We start from the raw sequence: 19,500 nt of genomic DNA, 5'->3' as shown, positions 1-19,500 counted from the left end.
AAAGAGGAGACAGAGGGCGACATCATCCAGTAGGCGGTGCTCTCCTTCTGCACTGTGTTCAACCATTGTGTCAATAATAAGTGCTGCTGTGAAGAGAACAATTCTCAGACTGAATGTTGAACATCAGCTAGTTTCTCCTGTTGATTTAAACCTTGTTGTACAGATGGAACATTGGCTGTGGATTATTCTTGCTGCTCTTTTCTTTGGTAAGATACAAACATCAACATGTTTCCTCTGCACACGATTCACAACAAGGACAGAAAGAGGAAATTTAATCATTTACACTGTGGAACTTTTCAATAACTTCAATCATGTTTATTGATCCATCTCTTCCTCTGCATGTTCTGTTCTTCCTCAGAGTGTAAAGGAGAAGACAAAGTGATCCAGGAACAAGGAGATGTCATTGCTGCTGAAGGAGACACATTTACACTTTACTGCAACTATGAAACAACTTCTACATTTCCATATTTGTTCTGGTACAAACAGGACGTGAACGACTATCCGAAATATGTTTTACGGCGAGATGCTTCTGGAACAGAAAACGCTCAAGAGTTCCCAAAACACAGATTTGACGCTGAACTCAACAAGACATCAGTTTCTCTGAAGATCCAGAAGCTTCAGCTGTCTGACTCTGCTGTGTACTACTGTGCTGTGAAGCCCACAGTGACAGGAAACACCAAAACTCTGTGCAAAAACCTTTGGAGCAAAGACGACAGAATACTCCACAACATCCACTAGAGGGAGCCACACACTGTTAAACCTCTGATTCTTGTGTCATTGGACTGATGACAAAGACAACAGAGAAATGAAGCAGTAAAGATCAGAGACAGAGACAGAGCTGCTGTGGAAGCACAAAACTATTTGATTGGCTCAGCCATTAAACTGGCCCCGCCCATTGAACCTGAGCTGATCCAATGACATTATTTGTTGGTCATTGTGCTGCAGTGGAAGAACATTGTTCATGTGCTGTCTGTCTGGCTTTAATAACTCCAAAGACATGTTGCTGCACCTCTTTTTGCTTCTATCTCACATTATAGGTGAGTTTAAGAACAGGGATTAAAGTTTAGTTGAAGCTGCTGCATTAAGCAGATATACAGACTGCATTTCACTACTTTTCTTCTTTCTTTTTCCAGGACTAACAGCTGGAGACTCAATCACTCCTCAACAAACTGAAGTCACTAAAACAGAAGGAGAATCTGTCACACTCACATGTAGCTATGAGACAACCTCGAGTGTTGCTTATCTTTACTGGTACAGACATCATTCTGACCTCCAAGCTCCTCAGTTTATACTCTGGAAAATTGGAAAAGGATACCCAGAGGAATATATTCCTGATAATCGATATGAATCAGAAACATCACCAACAACAACTGATCTGACCATAACAGCCCTAACCCTGGCAGACACAGCTCTCTACTACTGTGCTCTACAAACACAGTGATACAAAGTGTAGAAGAGGCTGTACAAAAACCTGAACACAGATATCTGACTACTCTTCAAAGAGGAGGGAAGTGGTATTCAAAGCACAGCTTCATATCAGATGGATTCTGCTAATTCCTGTTTTATCAGAGTCACTGTGGTTACAGCTGCTAATGAAACACTGTGGGAGGATTCACATGAGCAGCAAATCCACATCAACCACAAACCAACTGTAGAAACGTTCAGACAGAAACAAATTAGTGAATACAGTCAAACAGCAAAAGCTTCTGATAAACAAATATTTCCCATTTAGCATATTTTATAACTGACCATCAAAGTAAAACAGGAAACAGAGGGCACAGAACTACACCTAAGAACTAGAATTCAAAAACAGGGGATACCTGTAGGCAATGAATAACATCTATGTTAGATTGTACACATGTGGACACATTGGGAAAAGTTTATCTGTTAGACTGTCCAGCAGAGAGACAATGGAGTGCATGCTGTGCAGTGGAGTGAGGAGTGCTCAGACCTCTACACTGGAGAAAACAAACAGCCACTCCATAAATGCATGACACAACATAGAAGATGACAAGACTCAGGTATACATCTGCACCTAAAGGTCAAAGGTCAAATCACTCTTGAGGATGCCAGTGTTCACATTTTGGACAGAGAAGACAGATGGTTTGAAAGAGGAGTGAAAGAAGCATCTATGTCCACTGTGAACGACCCCCTTTAAATAGGGGGCGGGGCTTATGGCACCAACCGTCTGCCACCTACAGTGTAGTGTGAGATCCTTCCCAGACGCCTCACCCCCACTCACATCTTGTGTCAGGTGATCTCAATAGATCAGATGATAGGATGAGGTCTCAGAATGGTTTCACTGGAACCTCTGGTGGTAATGATTCACACCTTGGCTCGTGATGACAAACATTATTACAGTTTAATAGGTCTGGTACTATTTCCATAACCAAAGTGTGCATTTTCAAATCTCTCAGTACAAAACTCACATTTGTAACACCACTAGTCATTCTTCCAAATCTGATGTCATGATTTCATTGTATTTGCACATATTTTCATTCCACTTAATCATTGTTTCAGAACACATGATCACTGTGATATATTTTGAGAACATTTGCTTTAATCACCCAAACAAAACAGTAAGATCTTTTCTCAACGTAGTACTTTTACCAATCATTTCATTCAGGAGCCAATAATACAAGGTAAGCGTTTCAAATTGTCCTTGGTGATGAATGAGTGTAACTGAACTGTAAAACTTTACACAGCAAATATTACACTTATGTTCAGACATTTAAAAAAAAATTATACACACACACACACACACACACACACACACACACACGAGAAAAAAACAAGTCATTTACATCAGCAAAATTTATTTTTATTCTTATCACTTTCACACAATTAATCAAGCCGGTCGTTAACATTGGGCCATAAATTTTCATCAACATCACAGGGGATGTCTTCGTTGTTCAGGCACCGTGGGAAAAATCTCCTGGCATGACGAATCCAGGCTTGACATTGCTCAGCAGTTATATCACCACAAGCTTCACACATGGCTTGAAGAAGGGAGACATGCTCATGGGGATGGCGATCATACACCTTCCACCTCCACGTAGAGAAGAATTCCTCAATTGGGTTGAGGAAAGGGGAATATGGTGGAAGATAGAGGGTGATGAAGCGAGGATGTGTTTGAAACCATTCCTGAATCAGCTGTGCATGGTGGAAGCTGACATTGTCCCACACAACAACATAGATGATGTCTTCTCCCTGACAGGCCTGCTCCAGCTCATTTAAAAAAACAAAACTATCAGGTGTTCAGTGTTGTATGACCCTAGAACTGGTCTACAGCCTACCACACCATCTTCAGATATAGCTGCACACATTGAGATGTTTCCCCCACGTTGTCCAGGGACTTGGATGGTAGCCCTTTGTCCAATAAGGTTACGTCCTCTGCGTCTAGTTTTTGCCAGATTGAAACCGGCCTCATCAACAAAAATATACTTGTGATGATTCACAGCAGCGTCCAGCTCCATCACCCTCTAAAATGATAATTTAGTTAGCTTTTTTTTTTACAACTAATAGTTGTCAGTACTGTTACAGTAATTGCATGCCAGTTTAGTGTTGTACCTGAATATATTCTGAACGCAGTTGTTTCACCCGGACATTGTTTCACCCGGACATTGTTCCTCTCAAAAGGAACCAAGTAAATTTGTTTCATGGAAACCTGGTGCTTCTTCAAAAGCCGGGCAATCGTTGGAAGGCTAATTGATGGCACATTGGCAAAGGTGTCATTGCTGTTCTCAATAGCCTGTTTGATTTCAGACAGCCGTATGTCATTCCTTGCCCTGACCATTTCCACCACAGCCAACTCCTGCTGGTCAGTCAAAACACGTGGGCGACCACCACCAGGTTGTCTCCTGTTAATTCTGAGGACAATCATATACTGTCAATATTGAAGTATTACAAATTACATTACTGTAAACTGACAATTATATGTTGTTCATCTATACAATAGAGTACTATATTTTAGAAGAGAAGTTGCTATAGCAGACATACCGGTTTTCTTGGCGAAAAGTTCTGATGACAGAGCTGACAGTTGACCTTTAGGCTGTACCAACCTGGCAGCCTCAGCCATGGTAAAGCCTCTGTTAACCACATGGTCAACAATGATGGCCCGGACTTCATTAGAGATGATGGTGCGTTGTCTTCTGCCTACATTTCTCTGAAGACCACCTCTCTGTCGAGGAGCACCACCACCTCTCCGATGAAGGTTTCCTCTCCCTACGAGTCTATCCTGCTCCATATTTGAACAGTGCAAAGTCTCAAACACAGTTCTACTTATATGGTAACTAATTGTGATCATCAGGGGGAAACAATTAGCAATTAGTATTTCTAGATTGAAAGCTCTTGCAGCAATGTGTAACTTACAAATGACCAGACAACAATCAGTCAAGTTGGAAATCCATGGACATAATGAATGATTCACTGATTAAACATTAAGATCAGTTGAATGAAGTGACAGACAAATGTATTAAACTGACTAATAAGGGAAGCAAATCCAAAATTTTATAGTGATAACATTATGAAAGGCAGTAACTGTGAACGAAACATTTATTTAGATGAAACTTATTTTGTGTAGTGTCAAGGATATTTTGTCATTATGTGTGTTGTACTAACACAATTGAAAATATGCTGAAATGTTTGAAAAAGGTGCACTTTTGATGATCTGTTGTGATATAAGTACTAAGAGTTTTGGAAGTGTACCAATTGCTTGTGAAAACTGCGCCAAACCAATAGAAAAAAACTGTAATCATGGATCAATGACCTTCTTAAAGGGCAACTCCCACTGGGCTTTAAATCCCTGGGACTCTCCACCATTTGGATTTAGAACTGAAGAAGCTTCTTGGATGAGATTTGACACGTCTTCAGATAATATAATGAAGTCCAGCTGCCGTCCTTTCAAGCTCCTAAGACTACCATGACCTGGATGACTGAGAACTTACAAACCTACATCCAAGACAAGATCTCCAATGAAAGCAGAGCAGCAGAAAGACGTGCTGAGTGTAAAGCTGTCAGCAGGGGGAATAACACAGGGCTGTGAATGAGTCCTGTCACTGTGATCAGGCTCCTCCTTCTAATCCACCAACTTAGTGTTGATGAAGACTAAACAGAGAGATCACAGCTTCTTTATACTTGCTGTAGCTCACAGTTACTCTACACTGCAGATATGACGCCTCTGTTCATCTCAGTGCTGCTGGCTGCTATGTGCCTCGGTATGAACACAACTCTGTTTCTTTGATATCAATCCAACATTGACATGATTCTTTAACAGCACACTGATACTGTTTGTTGGTGTTTTACAGAATGCAGAGCACAAAAAGACAACGTGCTGCAAGCAAAAGGAGAAGAGACTGCTGCTGCAGGAGGCACAGTAACACTTGGCTGTCTCTATAACAGCAGCATCTCATCAGGTAATTATCTCTTCTGGTACAAACAGGATGGAAACAACAGCCCCAAATTCATCCTGAGTCGTGTTAGTGGGGACCAAGGAAGCACAGCAGACGAGTTCAAGGAGAGATTTTCATCCACACTGGATTCCAGCATCAGATCAGTTCCTCTGAAGATCCAGAAGCTTCAGCTGTCTGACTCTGCTGTGTACTACTGTGCTCTGCAGCCCACAGTGACAGGAAACACCAAAACTCTGTACAAAAACCTTTGGAGCAAAGACAACAGAATACTCCACAACATCCACTAGAGGGAGCCACACACTGTTAAACCTCTGATTCTTGAGTCATTGGACTGATGACAAAGACAACAGAGAAATGAAGCAGTAAAGATCAGAGACAGAGACAGAGCTGCTGTGGAAGCACAAAGGAAACTTTATTTATAAAGATCTTTCACATCGACACGTCAAACAGTTCGTACAGTTTGTTAGTGTCAGCTCTAAAGACTGAAACGTTTAAAAAGATGAGAACACAAAACAAAGCATGCTTGAAACACACACTTCAACATCTGAGTTCAATCCAAAAATCACTGAGGTAGAGGACACAAACCAAAATCTTCCATTAAACGTTCAGGTGCAAACAGACTGATGGAGGTAAAGACGAAAACCTCGAGCGTGATGCAGGCGGAAGATCAGAGCTGCATCTTTGTCATTTTTACACTGTTGCTGCTGATTCTACTGAAGCAGAGACGTCATCAAACATGTTTTCTTCCAGAGTCAAAGAAATCCTCCAAAACAGCTTTGATAGAAAACAGAGTGTTTAAAACCCGAGTATGAAACAGCTGCGAGGTTATCATCTATAATCTGTCTGAGCCTGCAGGGCCCGATCGTCATGGCGATGGTGGAGAGTGCGAACACGAGGCGGCGCTTCAGTCCCTGCTGACCGTGCTCAGTCACAGTCAGGGGGGTGCGCCCTCTCCTTATTCAAATATCATTGAAATATAGAAGGTCACCTCAGCCTGTTTCATTTTCTCATGAAAGTTGGTTTCCTTGGAGATCACCTGGGCAACGTGGAGCGCGCCGCTGCCCGAGGAGGCGGGAGCAGCTCAGCCGCCTCTCATCACTCCAATAAAACTGCAGTTATGCATTCAGTGACACATTATTTAGCTTTAACTGTGTGGTCCATTTCCTCTAAACAAGTTTTCATTTTTACTTCATTAAACTAAAATGTTTTAGCTCCGCTCGAGTTTCTGCAGTTAAGGACGTGTTAAACAGCCCTGCATGAACCCTTCAGATCACCAACTGGATCACACTACTGGAACCCAGTAACATGCATTAAAGCCACCGAGTGTTTAAACATGTCTGTGAAGGTTCTCAGTCATCCAGGTCATCCTAGTCTAAGAAAAGCGTCTGGACTTCTTTAAGTTCCTTGAAGACGTTTCATCCGAGAAGCCCTGTGGGAGTGTCCCCCCAAGAGGGACAATGACCCCCTGATGATCCTCTACCTAATCACCTGAGCCAAGGTGTGAAAGCGGGTGTGGGTCACAATCAGCCAGGGTTTCAGGTGAGCTCATTGTGAAACCTGGCCCCACCCTATCATGTGATTTCCTGAGGTCAGATGGCCCAGGGTGTGAGTGGGCGTTAAGGCATCTGGGAAGGATCTCAAAACTGGATTATAGATGGCAGACAGTTGGTGCCATAAGCCCCGCCCTCTGTTCAAAGATGGTCGCTCACAGTGGACATGGATGGCTTCTTTCACTCCTCTTTCAAACCATCTGTCCTCTCTGTCCAAAATGTGAACATTGGCATCCTCAAAGAGTGACCTTTGACCTTTAGCTGCAGGTGTACAGATGTAGGGCTTAAATCCGTGACTCTCCACCAGTTGCTCTTAGAACTGAAGAAGCTTCTCGGATTAAACGTCTTCAGGACAACTTAAAGACGTCCAAAAGCTTTCCTTTCTAAGCTCCTGAGATTAACGTTTAAACAGCTGCATGTCGAACATCAGTGAAACTTCAGCACAGCTCAGCTGCACACAGTCGCCTTACAGAAGAATAGCTTCACTTCCATCTCTTCATCATTTCATATCACAACTCACCACCTCTCATTCATACTAACAAACGAAGTGTTCCAAGACTCGACATGATATTTTCTAGAAGAAGAAAAGTAAATTAATACATGAGCACCCCTCCCCCAAGTCAAACTGATCATGTGACCAACCTCACACCGAGCGACTCCAACAAACTGCTGCTGGAGTCCAAAAACTGTGTTTGAACCTGAATGCATGCTTGATGGTTTTCCAGCTTGGAAAGTTCCGGACTACGACTTCTCCCCCGTGTGAGTCTTCATGTGGCGTAACATATGATTGCTCCGTGCGAACGTTTTCCCGCAGGTTTTACAGGAATACGGCTTCTCGCCTGTGTGGATCCTCATGTGGACGTACAGATTCCCGCTCTGACTGAAGGTCTTTCCACATGTCAGGCAGGAGTATGACTTCTCCTTAGTGTGGATTATCATGTGGCGCAGCATGGTGCTCTTTTGAGTAAAACTTCTCTGACATATTTTACAGGAATGCGGTTTCTCTCCTGTGTGGATTTTGCGATGCTCTTTGACTTGGCATTTTTTCTTGAAGGCTCTTCCACAAACATCACACTTTAAAGTCTTTTTACCTACATCAGAGTTCTTCTGACGCGCTAACATGCGAGCGTGTGCAGGATTGTTACAGTGAATTCGATATATAATTCTAGTCGGTCCCGAGTCTGCACTCCTGCCTCCTTCCTGATCTCTGCTCTCAGCTCCAGCAGAGCTGTGACAGAGGAGCTGCTCCTCGTCTTCTCCTGGTTCACTGTGGTCTCCTTCCTCAGCAGCAGTCACCATAAAGGTATCAGGCTCCTCCTTCAGTCCCAGCTGCTCTCCCTCCTGACTGCTGCACAGTTCCTCCTGTTCCTCTTTAATCTGTGGAGGTTCTGGTTCCTCCTGGTCCAGACTGGAGCTCCTCTCCTGGTTCCAGAGCTGCTGCTCAGGGAGAACCTCCTCCTCCTCCTTACAGACAGGCTGCTGTGGGACGTCTGGAGGACAGAAACATAAATATAGCTCCTTTTAATCAGTAACGAGGCTCTAACTGGACTGGTTCCTGTGTCCTCTACCCGACACGCCATCAAACAGCAGTTAGCTGGTGTGACAGCGGCTACATGCTGCTCACAGCGGAGGTTAGAACTGTGTCTAACAGGGACTCCGTGATTTAAAGGCAGGTTTTAGATGAAGGAAGACACAGACTCACCTGCTGTGTGCAGCTGTATTTGGGGTTTGCAGGTGATATCCAGCAGTCTGCGCTGACGGTCGATCTCTTCCTCGTACTGGACGATCGTTTTTTCAAACTCCAAGAATATTTGTTCAGCAGCAGCAGTTAGTCGCTCGTTGATAAACTCTCTCAGAGACTGAACTGAAGGCATTGTTACTGCCACAGCTCACACACTCGGCTCACACAACAACACACTGCACAGCTCACAAAAACGGGGCTTCCGCCTCTTCTTTGTATACTTCCGCCTGTGTCACACAGTCAAGTTCCGGCAGAAGAGCGCACTGAGCTTTGTTCCGCCTCTGCAGCTCCTTCGTTGCAAAATCTTTTTCAGACCTGCTCCTGCAGATTTTCGATGCGACGGGTTCTTCATAAGCAAAATACAGAAATACACATAAACAGAGTCATGAAACAATTCTAAAAAAACAGAATTTAAAGTAATAAACATTATTATGTAATAAAATAAATGAAAAATATGTTAACAGTTGAGCAAATCCGACACAAACATGGTTTTGATGGAGTTCATCGGTGTTACCACTATTATTAATCAAACTTAAGATCAACCATGAAATCTATAAAACCTGTTTGATCTGTTTGAGGCCCTGAAGGTCTCCAACATTCAGTGTCGACTTCAGTTTGTCACAGTTTTTCTCATTAAGTTATTGATGAAGAAATGTTTGTAAGTTGAGCCCATGAAATACTATTCTTATATGGAGACTTAGTATAAACTTTTGAATGTCACCTTATAAACAGTCCGCCAAATCTGAACCCGAGTGGTGATCTGTGCCAACCACAAACTGTTCAGTCAACTTAATCTGATTTATATAGCATCAAATCACAACAACATTTGCTTTTATTCACTTTATATTGTAAAGTAAAGACAATAATACAGAGAAAACTCAACAATCAGATGACCCACTGTGAGAAAGCACTTTGGAGACAGTGGGTTTGATGTGAGAGGAGGAAGACAGGACAAAAAAAGCGAAGAAGAAACACTCAGTGCATCATGGGAATGCCCAGGAGAAATATATTATATTAATACATTATCTGGTCTGAGTTTGTGTGAGAGTGATCCCAGTGATGAGGGCTACTCAGACCGTGGCCCAGACTGGTGGTTGGTTCCAGATTTGGAACGTCCAAGCCTCGCTTAAAAGATAATCACACTTATAGATAAGGCAGTCTGATATGGATGAGAACTTATCAACTGAGGGAAATGTACTAAACCAGGGGTCGGCAACCTTCCTGATGATGAGTGCATCGAAAATTTCCTCAGAAGTCAGTGTGCCATATGATTGCATTAGCAATAAATTTAATAACACTCTATATGAACAGTTACACACTATATAGAACAACTTCATAGAATTATATTTGTTTGCAGATGTTGGCAGCTATCAGCGAATAGTTATCAGCTATTTTGGAACAAAAAAAGACTTTTTATCCATAACAGCAAATGAACTGTACAACAGAAAATGCAAATGCTGTTTATGGTCTCCTCACAACAATGATAAGAAGAATAAACTGGGCCAATATGGCATGTTTGTTATTACAGAGTCTCTTGTCTCTGGTCTCCCACTCAGAGACACAGGTCTCCCAGTGTTCAGCATTCAGAGGCTACCTGAGGACACTCATGTGAGAGGAAATCTGCTCACACAGATATGTAGAGCCAAATACTGTCAATAAGGCCTCTGCAATGTTCTGAAGACAGTTAAACTTGTTAGGCAGTGATGTCCAGCAGGTGAAAATGCAGCTCCATGAACACGCACAGCTGTGGATTCCAGCTGCTTCGATGTCGCATTAACTCAGCCAGTTAATGCGAGACAAATCCAGCTGCTCATTAAATCTTTCTGTTTGATCAGAAAAGAAAACATTGGTCCATACACCTGAAAGTCCCAAAAACACATTGTGAATACTGTCTCGAGTCTACGGATGTATCCGTGTATTTCCGTGGTGCTGATGCTGCGCTGAGCGGACAGCTGCTGAAGCTTTTGAAGTGTCTGAATGTGGAAATTTCACCATCGCTTGAAAAAACTGCCAGCTAACAACGTCCCTCTCAGTGGTAGGCTAAGTTATTTTTAGCCAATTACAAGTTGAATCTGGTAGTTGGGGTTGTTAGCTAAGATACCGTCATTAAGAAGCTGCACAACTAATGTGTCTATGCGAGCAAATTTGCGATGTGCACCGCTGGCCCGGCCATTTATCTTTTTAATGCACCTTCTCTGATTAATTCACTGCGTGTCGTGCCCAGGGCTGGACTGGGACAAAACATCGGCATTTTGACTAAAGACCGGCCCCCCAGGTATTAAAGCCATAAAGCCTTTGAATGAAAACAAACGCTGCTGTGACAGTGATGTACAGTCTTGTTACTCAGGGCCTTCAAGTTACACACTATGAAAGGCAGCAACAAGTTTAATATTCAGAAACCTAAAGTATGTATCAGCAGCAGAATGGAGCTAAAAATAAATGTTTGTTTCAGTTCTATGAAGCTTTGAGTATTTTGGATTAGTAGCACTGCTGTGTTTGTTGCATCATATTGCTGTAATTGTTTATATGCTTTATATATTCTGAGGTAAGTTGATCTATAGTGTTACATCATATTCTATAAGGATGTTATGTGTTTGTTTACTTTCTGCCCAGTTTGACCCATTTAGCAGAAGTCAGCCTGTTTAAGGCTCTGATATCTATTCTGTATGACTTAAAGCAGTTATGACATGGTCTGATTTTCTCACCCAATAAAGGAATATTTCATATATCAGTCTACTCTTCATTCTATCAGAAACAGTTTTCACAGCTCGTACATTTTCTTTTTACACATATATGTAAGCATTGAGCCAAATTTAGTAATGCCAACATATTAAAAGAACAATATTTGTCTCTTATATATAATACATCTATATATACACTGTCAAAGATACTTGTCTTTGAGTGAAGATTTAAGGTGAGGAAATATAAATAACTGCAACTTGAATCTTTGACACAGAGTTCAAGCTCACTGCTGTAATATATATATATATATATATATATATATATATATATATATATATATATATATATATATATATATATTACAGCAGTGAGCTTGAACTCTGTGTCAAAGATTCTATGTATTGTCAGATATATATATATATATATATATATATATATATATATATATCTGACAATACATATAATATTGGCCATATTATATTTACATTACCACCGTGAGATGATTTTAGTCTCATGAACAACATTAGCTGATTGTTATTTACTAACTAATCTTAAAACGACTGTTCAGTACAGAAATGAAGGCCAACTATCATGTTTTACAGTCCTGTGGTCTCAGCCTCAGATACTCAACTAATCACAGAGAGCTCATCTAAAAGCAAACAAACAAATGAACAAAACATTTTTCATTTCTGTCACACACAGCTGTATGAAACGTTTCCCGCGGTTAGTATCATGGTTGCTAGGCAACCTGAGCAGCGCGACGAAGGCCAGACTGTCCCATTTCACAAGCCTCTCACTTCCGCACGCGAAGTGCGCGGACTAGGAAGTATGCGGTCGCTGGATTGGGACACAGCCATGACGGGGAAACGAGACACAAGGACTCATACAAGCACACAAACACAGACACACAGAGGGAATCTAATAATCAAAATCTAAACAGAACAACCCAGCACTATAGTATAAACTCAAGACTAACAAAGGCCAGGACTCTGCAGTCTATTTACACCTACAGGCCAGTGGACACTCTTTCAATGATGAGGATGTACACATCCTGGACAGGGAGGAACGCTGGTTTGAGGGCGGAGTCAAGGAGGCCATTTACGTGAAAAGGGAAAGACCATCTCTGAATCGAGGAGGGGGCCTAAGGGTACATCTGTCACCATCTTACAATGCTGTGATTGCAGCCATTCCCCAACTCTCTGTGAATGGTACTCATGGTTATTGATCAGTGGTTGTTGATCAATGGTCATCACAATCTGCATATTAATGATCAAGAAACAGACCTCACAGCCCATTGTGTCAGGGGGCGGGTCTGTGACCCGGCGTTTTTAGTTTATGTGGTATTTTTGATTTCTTATGTTAATGTTTAGTATGCGTAATGTTGTTAGTTTGGTTATAGTTCAGTTATTTTGTATTTTTGATTACTTATGAGATAATGTTAAGTTCTAGTATTATTATTAGTTTGTCGTAGTTGAGTCTGAGTCTGGTTTATGTTTGTTGTGGGTCTCTGTGTTTATGAGTTGTTTCCTGTCTTCTGTGTCGTCTGTCTTGTCTTTAACGTGTGAGTTATGTCCGTGCCTTCGTCCCACTTATCTGTTTCCAGTTACCTCTCCTTGTGTTCCACGCCTCCCCATCTGCCATGTGTTTCATGTCTACATGCTCCATTGTCAAGATCATGTTTCCATTTCTTTGTCTCACCATGTTTCCTGTGTTAAAGACTAACAAGGCTGAAGAGTGGTGCTGAGTTGTTTATCATCACCTGCTGCTGAGTTGGAACATTAATTCTGTTAAACCTGCTTCCTGCAATAGGAGCAAATATCCAATGAAAGCAGAGCAGCAGAAAGACGTGCTGAGTGTAAAGCTGTCAGCAGGGGGAATAACACAGGGCTGTGAATGAGTCCTGTCACTGTGATCAGGCTCCTCCTTCTAATCCACCAACTTAGTGTTGATGAAGACTAAACAGAGAGATCACAGCTTCTTTATACTTGCTGTAGCTCACAGTTACTCTACACTGCAGATATGACGCCTCTGTTCATCTCAGTGCTGCTGGCTGCTATGTGCCTCGGTATGAACACAACTCTGTTTCTTTGATATCAATCCAACATTGACATGATTCTTTAACAGCACACTGATACTGTTTGTTGGTGTTTTACAGAATGCAGAGCACAAAAAGACAACGTGCTGCAAGCAAAAGGAGAAGAGACTGCTGCTGAAGGAGGCACAGTAACACTTGGCTGTCTCTATAACGTCAGCACTACAGTAGCTCCTTCTCTCTTCTGGTACAAACAGGATGGAAACAACAGCCCCAAATTCATCCTGAGTCGTGTTAGTGGGGATGATGGAAACACAGCAGCCGAGTTCAAGGAGAGATTTTCATCCACACTGGATTCCAGCATCAGATCAGTTCCTCTGAAGATCCAGAAGCTTCAGCTGTCTGACTCTGCTGTGTACTACTGTGCTCTGCAGCCCACAGTGACAGGAAACACCAAAACTCTGTACAAAAACCTTTGGAGCAAAGACAACAGAATACTCCACAACATCCACTAGAGGGAGACACACACTGTTAAACCTCTGATTCTTGTGTCATTGGACTGATGACAAAGACAACAGAGAAATGAAGCAGTAAAGATCAGAGACAGAGACAGAGCTGCTGTGGAAGCACAAAACTATTTGATTGGCTCAGCTATTAAACTGGCCCCGCCCACTGAAGTTGAGCTCATCCAATGACATTATTTGTTGGTCATTGTGCTGCAGTGGAAGAACATTGTTCATGTGCTGTCTGTCTGGCTTTAATAACTCCAAAGACATGTTGCTGCACCTCTTTCTGCTTCTATCTCACATTATAGGTGAGTTTAAGAACAGGGATTAAAGTTTAGTTGAAGCTGCTGCATTAAGCAGATATACAGACTGCATTTCACTACTTTTCTTCTTTCTTTTTCCAGGACTAACAGCTGGAGACTTAATCACTCCTCAACAAACTGAAGTCACTGAAACAGAAGGAGAATCTGTCACACTCACATGTAGCTATGAGACAGATGATAGTTATATTTGGCTTTACTGGTACAGACATCATTCAGACCTTCAGGCTCCTCAGTTTATACTCTGGAAAGGAGCCAAAGGAAACTCGGATGAATACATACCCGATAAACGTTACAAAACCCAAACATCAGATACAACAACTACTCTGACCATAACAGTCCTAACCCTGGCAGACACAGCTCTCTACTACTGTGCTCTAGAAACACAGTGATACAAAGTGTAGAAGAGGCTGTACAAAAACCTGAACACATATCTGACTACTCTTCAAAGAGGAGGGAAGTGGTATTCAAAGCACAGCTTCATATCAGATGGATTCTGCTAATTCCTGTTTTATCAGAGTCACTGTGGTTACAGCTGCTAATGAAACACTGTGGGAGGATTCACATGAGCAGCAAATCCACATCAACCACAAACCAACTGTAGGAACGTTCAGACATGAAGAAATTTTATTCCTTATTTAGTGATGATGTGTGTAAAAAAGCATCAGAAATCAAATAAAGTAACTAGTAATAAACTCCCAACATTGTTGGTGCATTAATGATGTTTTACAGCTGAAACTTTTACTTTGGTATTCTCACATTTTCTCCTGCATGGTTTAAACTTTTCCTTATTTTTGTAAGAATCACCTCTTTGTGTGATGTCATACATACAGTTTCTCCTCTGTGTTCTGATTGGACATTTACAGCAGACGTTGTTCCATAAAAATACGGCACAAAAAGAAAAAGCTCGCTCCCCAATAATCTTTTTTCTGGCTTTAGGAACTCTTAGAAGGTCAGAGTCCTGAGATCAGAGAGGACGGGAAGGAACATAGAGGTGCAAAAGCTCAGAGAGATATGAAGGCGCCAAACCATTTAAAGCCTTGTAGGTGAGCAACAGGACCTTAAAATCAGCTTGAACCTGACAAGGCAACCAGTGAAGAGATTTCAGTACTGGTGTAATGGGCTAAAAATTTCACAGTTTTGGTTAAAATACCAGCAGCTGCATTTTGTACCATCTGTAAACCTCTAAAACTTTTCTTCAGTTACCCAGAAAGAAGAGCGTTACAATAATCAATGTAACACAAATGCATGGACAAGAACCTGTGCAGTGTCAAGTGATAAAACTTGTCTGATTCTAGCTTCCTTAGGTGATAACAGGCGGTCCTTGTTGTCTCTTCTACATGAGACTCAAAGGAGAGCACTGTGTCAAACCACACGCCCAAGTTCATTACCTTGTTCCTGCAGTTTATCATGTGATCATCAATTTTCACGGGGAAGTTTTGGGAAAAGTACTGAATTTTTTTTGGTCCAATGACCATCAAATCTGTCTTATCAATATTAAGAAGCAGTAAATTATCAGATATCCAGCTCATAATTGCAGATAGACAAGCTTCTAATTTAGACAGTCAGCACAGTTTCCAGTGGTTAAAGGAACACAAAGCTGCAGGTCGTCAGCGTAATAATGAAAGGTTACATTAAAAGAACGTAGAAGAAGAACACGAGGCAGCAGATACAGAGAAACAGCAATGGGCCGAGTACAGAGCCCTGAGGGACCCCATGGCTCCCTGCACAGGTCTCAGAGAGAACTAACAGACTGAGCTCTCACAGACAGGTAGGATCTCAGCCATGATAAAACATTTGCTGTGACTCCGATAAAATGTTCTAGTCTATCCAATAAAATGCAGTGATCCACAGTGTCAAAGGCAGCACATAGATCTAGCAGTAATAGAACTGAGGTGCGATCATTGTCTGCATTTACCAGCAGATCATTTACCACTTTGATTAAATCTGTTTCTGTGGAGTGATTTGGTCTAAAAGCAGACTGAAATGGCTCAAACAGATTGCTTGTTGACAGATGCTCAGTGAGCTGCTTAAAAACAACTTTTTCAAAGTCCTTAGACAAAAAAGACAAACGTGAGATGAGTCTATAGTTTGCAACCATGTCAACATCCAGTCCAGGCTTTTTCAGTATTACCACAACTGATTTAAAACTGGCAAGAAAAACTCCGGTTGTTAATGAAGTATTTAAAAGAAACAGAATGTAGGGTCCTAAAAGTGACCACAGTTCCTTTATAGCCCAGGCTGGTAGAGGATCCAAAGAACGAGCTGCGTTTACAACCTCAGTGAATCCAGACAGAGTAATAACCTTGAAGTCAGAGAACACTTGATCAACACGGACGGACTAATCAGCTGAGTAGTCTGACCAACTGCCTGAGGAGGGAGCAATCTGATTTCTAAGTGTTTCAGCCCTGTCTCTGAAAAACATAAGAAAGCCATGAGCTGTCAAATTTGAACAGCAGAGAGTTGACTTACTCTGTAAGTTGTGACACCGCGTTGAGTAAAAGTTCTGAGTTATGCTGATGACTCATAGCGAGATTTGAGAAATAATTTGCTTTTGCTGCCGACATTGATGATTGAAAAAAAGACAAAGAGTCTTTCCAAGCCTGGAGAAATATTTCTAATCTGGAACATCACCAGCAATACTCTGCTTTTCTACAATTTCGTCTTAAATTCATCAGTTCCTCATTTATATATATGGCTCCTTTTATGACATTTTAACTTCTTTACATGAGCAACAGAGTCCAGCAGTTTAAGAAGTGCTTTATTAAAGTTCACAGTCAAGGTGTCCACACATGCTTCATGGATAAAAATGGGATCTAGCACATCAGGTAGATGTAAATTGACTCTAAGCAACGCTTCAGGGTTAATGTGACGAGATGACCTGAGGGGCAATTTTCCCTCTCAGAAGCTGCAGATTTAGGAATTAAAATATCAAATAAAATTGCTAAATGGTCTAAAATAGGTAAAACAGAAGTTTCAGTCACAGATACATTCAGTCCAAAACCCAGGACAAGGTCTAGGGCGGGCCTTACGTGTCGGCCCAAGACACAAATTGTGTAAAGTTTAGGGAACCAATTATATACAAGTAATCTTTAACCTAGGTTTTATCCTCACAACACAGATGCATATTAAAGCCACCCGCTATAAGAATCCTCGATCAAACATGTCAAGACGTCTGAGAATTCAGAAATGAACAAGTCATTATATTTAGGTGGACGATAGATGACTATAATTAGAACCATGGGACAGCTTAAAGTCAGGAGCTGGAACTCAAATGAGGTAAAAACACCAGGACTTTGTATCTTTTTGCATTTAAAACAGTCTTTGATGATCGAGGCTACCCCGTCTCCCCTCCCAGACAACCTGGGGGAGCTGAAGAAATTGGCATCTGGGGGGCAAAGTTCCAGCAAAGGTGGCTCTTCACCAGCGCGCAGCCATGTCTCAGTTAGAAACACGACGTCCAGCTTATGAGTCCTGAAAAAGTCCTGAAGCACGAATCTTTTATTTGATAAAACACTTGCATTTAAGAGAGCAAATGTAATCAAATCAAATCAAAATTGATTTCTATAGCACATATTAAAAACAACAAAGCTGACCAAAGTGCTTCACACTCAGGCAGAGCAATAGCTTGAGACAATTAAAACAAAACAGTTAAAAAAAAAAAACAATGTTGGTGACAACACAACAAGCCAGATAATAGTCAACTAGTTTGAATCAAAATCCAAAGTAAATACAGAAGTTTTGAGACGCAATTTAAAAGACTGGATAGACTCGGAGGTACGAATATGAGCAGGGTGTCACGGTTCTGTGTTATTTTGACTCAGCATTTTCAGTTTCTTGTATTTTGGCATTTTTCTGTATTATGGTTTATTTTCTGATTCCTTAGTTGTCCTGTTTAGAACATTATAATCCCAGGTTTCAGTGTTATTATGGTTAAGAGTTTGTTCTTAGGTTTGGTTCAGCGTCTAGTCTGTGCCTGTCATGTTTCCTGTTTTACTTTGTGTCCTAGGTGAATGTATTGACTTTTGCTTCCCTTTGGTCTCGTCATGTTTGATTTCTCCCAGCTGTGCTCTCCTCCTGTGTCTCATTCCCCTCATTATTCCCCAGTGTATTTAAGCCCTTTGTTTCTGTGTGTCAGTGTCGCGTCCTCCCTCATGCTGTGTGATCCCTGGTGTGCCTCTCTGTGGAGTTTTAGGTTTTGTTTTCCCAGTCTAGTTTAGTTCTGCATCATTTCCCTGAGTCTGCTAATAAAGCTGCATTTTTCTGAGTTCATTCCCGTGTGTTGCGAGTCTGCATTTTGGGTCCTCTTCCTGCCTGCATACAGCCAAATCGTGACACAGGGAGGTTATTCCAGAGTCTAGGTGCTGAAGTAGCAAAGGCCCAATCACCTCTGGACTTCAGTCGAGACCTCGGTTGTGGAGGCTCAAGTAGAGGGAGTTACAGTCGTCAGTGTGGACGTGATAAATGTGTGGTTAAGCTTTTCAAGCTCCTTTAAAGGAAGGTACGGCTTTGCTTTAGATATCTGGCACAACTGGTAAAAGCTGTTTTTTACCACAGTGGAGACGTGTTTCTGTAGATTAAAAGAGCTGTCCAGGAACACTCCGAGGTTTCTTACAGTGAGCGAGAGATGGCTAGCAAGAGGACCTAGAGCATCAGCTAACTGGGCCGATGGAGTGTGACTATCAAAGATTATGCTTCAGTCTTATTCTCGTTCAGTGTAAGAAAATTATGTAATAACCAAATTTTAACCTCATGAAGACAGTTGAACAGAGGTTGCAAAGAAGCAGAGACATCTGAATTCAAAGGGGAATAAATTTGGTTATCATCGGCATTCAGTGGAAGCAGATGTTATATATATTTTTTAATTAATCGCAACAGCAGCATTACAAGGAGAAAAGAGCAGGACCGAGCACAGACCCTTGAGGCACACCACTGTAAACAGGGACAGAGGCCGAGGAGTGTTGCCCCATAGCAACAGAGGACGACCTCTCTGAGAGGTAAGATTTAAACCAGGATAAAACCTTAAGGCCTTTAAGGCCAACAACATGTTCCAATCTTGACAGAAGGATGTTGTGGTCAACGGTGTCAAAAGCAGCAGTCAGGTAGTAAAACTAAAACCGCGGAATAGCCTGATTCAACGGTTAAAAGAAGATAAATAGAAACTCTAAGTAATGCTGTCTCAGTACCAGTGATGGGAATAATGGCGTTATAAGTAACGGCATTACTAACTATTCACTATTACTATTTCTATCGTTACA

General features: G+C 41.7%; 1 protein-coding gene, 2 long non-coding RNA genes and 2 gene segments (V, D, J or C); 3 read left to right on the top strand and 2 right to left on the bottom strand.

The window, feature by feature from the left end:
• On the top strand, nucleotides 1-2,411 carry LOC134616446 (uncharacterized). Its single transcript, XR_010573313.1, has 3 exons — nucleotides 1-206; nucleotides 359-1,037; nucleotides 1,134-2,411. It is a non-coding gene; the product is annotated as an uncharacterized LOC134616446 (long non-coding RNA).
• A 393-nt stretch (nucleotides 2,412-2,804) lies between these two features.
• On the bottom strand, nucleotides 2,805-4,389 carry LOC135932182 (uncharacterized). Its single transcript, XR_010573312.1, has 3 exons — nucleotides 4,000-4,389; nucleotides 3,571-3,869; nucleotides 2,805-3,482 (listed from the first exon to the last, which is right to left on the bottom strand). It is a non-coding gene; the product is annotated as an uncharacterized LOC135932182 (long non-coding RNA).
• A 222-nt stretch (nucleotides 4,390-4,611) lies between these two features.
• LOC134616422 (T cell receptor alpha variable 18-like) lies at nucleotides 4,612-5,995 on the top strand. The segment is given in 2 exon segments: nucleotides 4,612-5,216; nucleotides 5,307-5,995. Coding segments are annotated over 2 exon segments (438 nt in total).
• Nucleotides 5,800-9,102, bottom strand: LOC134616404 (zinc finger protein 260-like). The gene is made up of 2 exons (XM_063461274.1): nucleotides 8,664-9,102; nucleotides 5,800-8,451 (listed from the first exon to the last, which is right to left on the bottom strand). The coding sequence occupies exons 1-2, from the start codon at nucleotides 8,833-8,835 to the stop codon at nucleotides 7,703-7,705; spliced, it is 921 nt and encodes a 306-aa protein (XP_063317344.1). The 5' UTR covers nucleotides 8,836-9,102; the 3' UTR covers nucleotides 5,800-7,702.
• Nucleotides 9,103-11,884: 2,782 nt separating this feature from the next.
• LOC134616421 (T cell receptor alpha variable 12-1-like) lies at nucleotides 11,885-14,313 on the top strand. The segment is given in 2 exon segments: nucleotides 11,885-13,449; nucleotides 13,540-14,313. Coding segments are annotated over 2 exon segments (438 nt in total).
• The last annotated feature ends 5,187 nt before the right edge of the window (nucleotides 14,314-19,500 follow it).

The sequence above is a fragment of the Pelmatolapia mariae genome, linkage group LG18, assembly GCF_036321145.2.
Source record: "Pelmatolapia mariae isolate MD_Pm_ZW linkage group LG18, Pm_UMD_F_2, whole genome shotgun sequence".
NCBI lineage: Eukaryota > Metazoa > Chordata > Actinopteri > Cichliformes > Cichlidae > Pelmatolapia > Pelmatolapia mariae.
Note: the sequence above shows the minus strand (reverse complement) of the source record. Positions and strands in the feature narration are given on the sequence as shown.

Bases quoted from the DNA above. Each gene is read 5' to 3' on its own strand.
- LOC134616404 (XM_063461274.1), bottom strand. From the start codon at position 8,835: ATGCCTTCAGTTCAGTCTCTGAGAGAGTTTATCAACGAGCGACTAACT. The intron at 8,452-8,663 runs GTGAGTCTGTGT...TCTGTCCTCCAG, and splicing joins AATACAGCTGCACACAGCAG to ACGTCCCACAGCAGCCTGTC.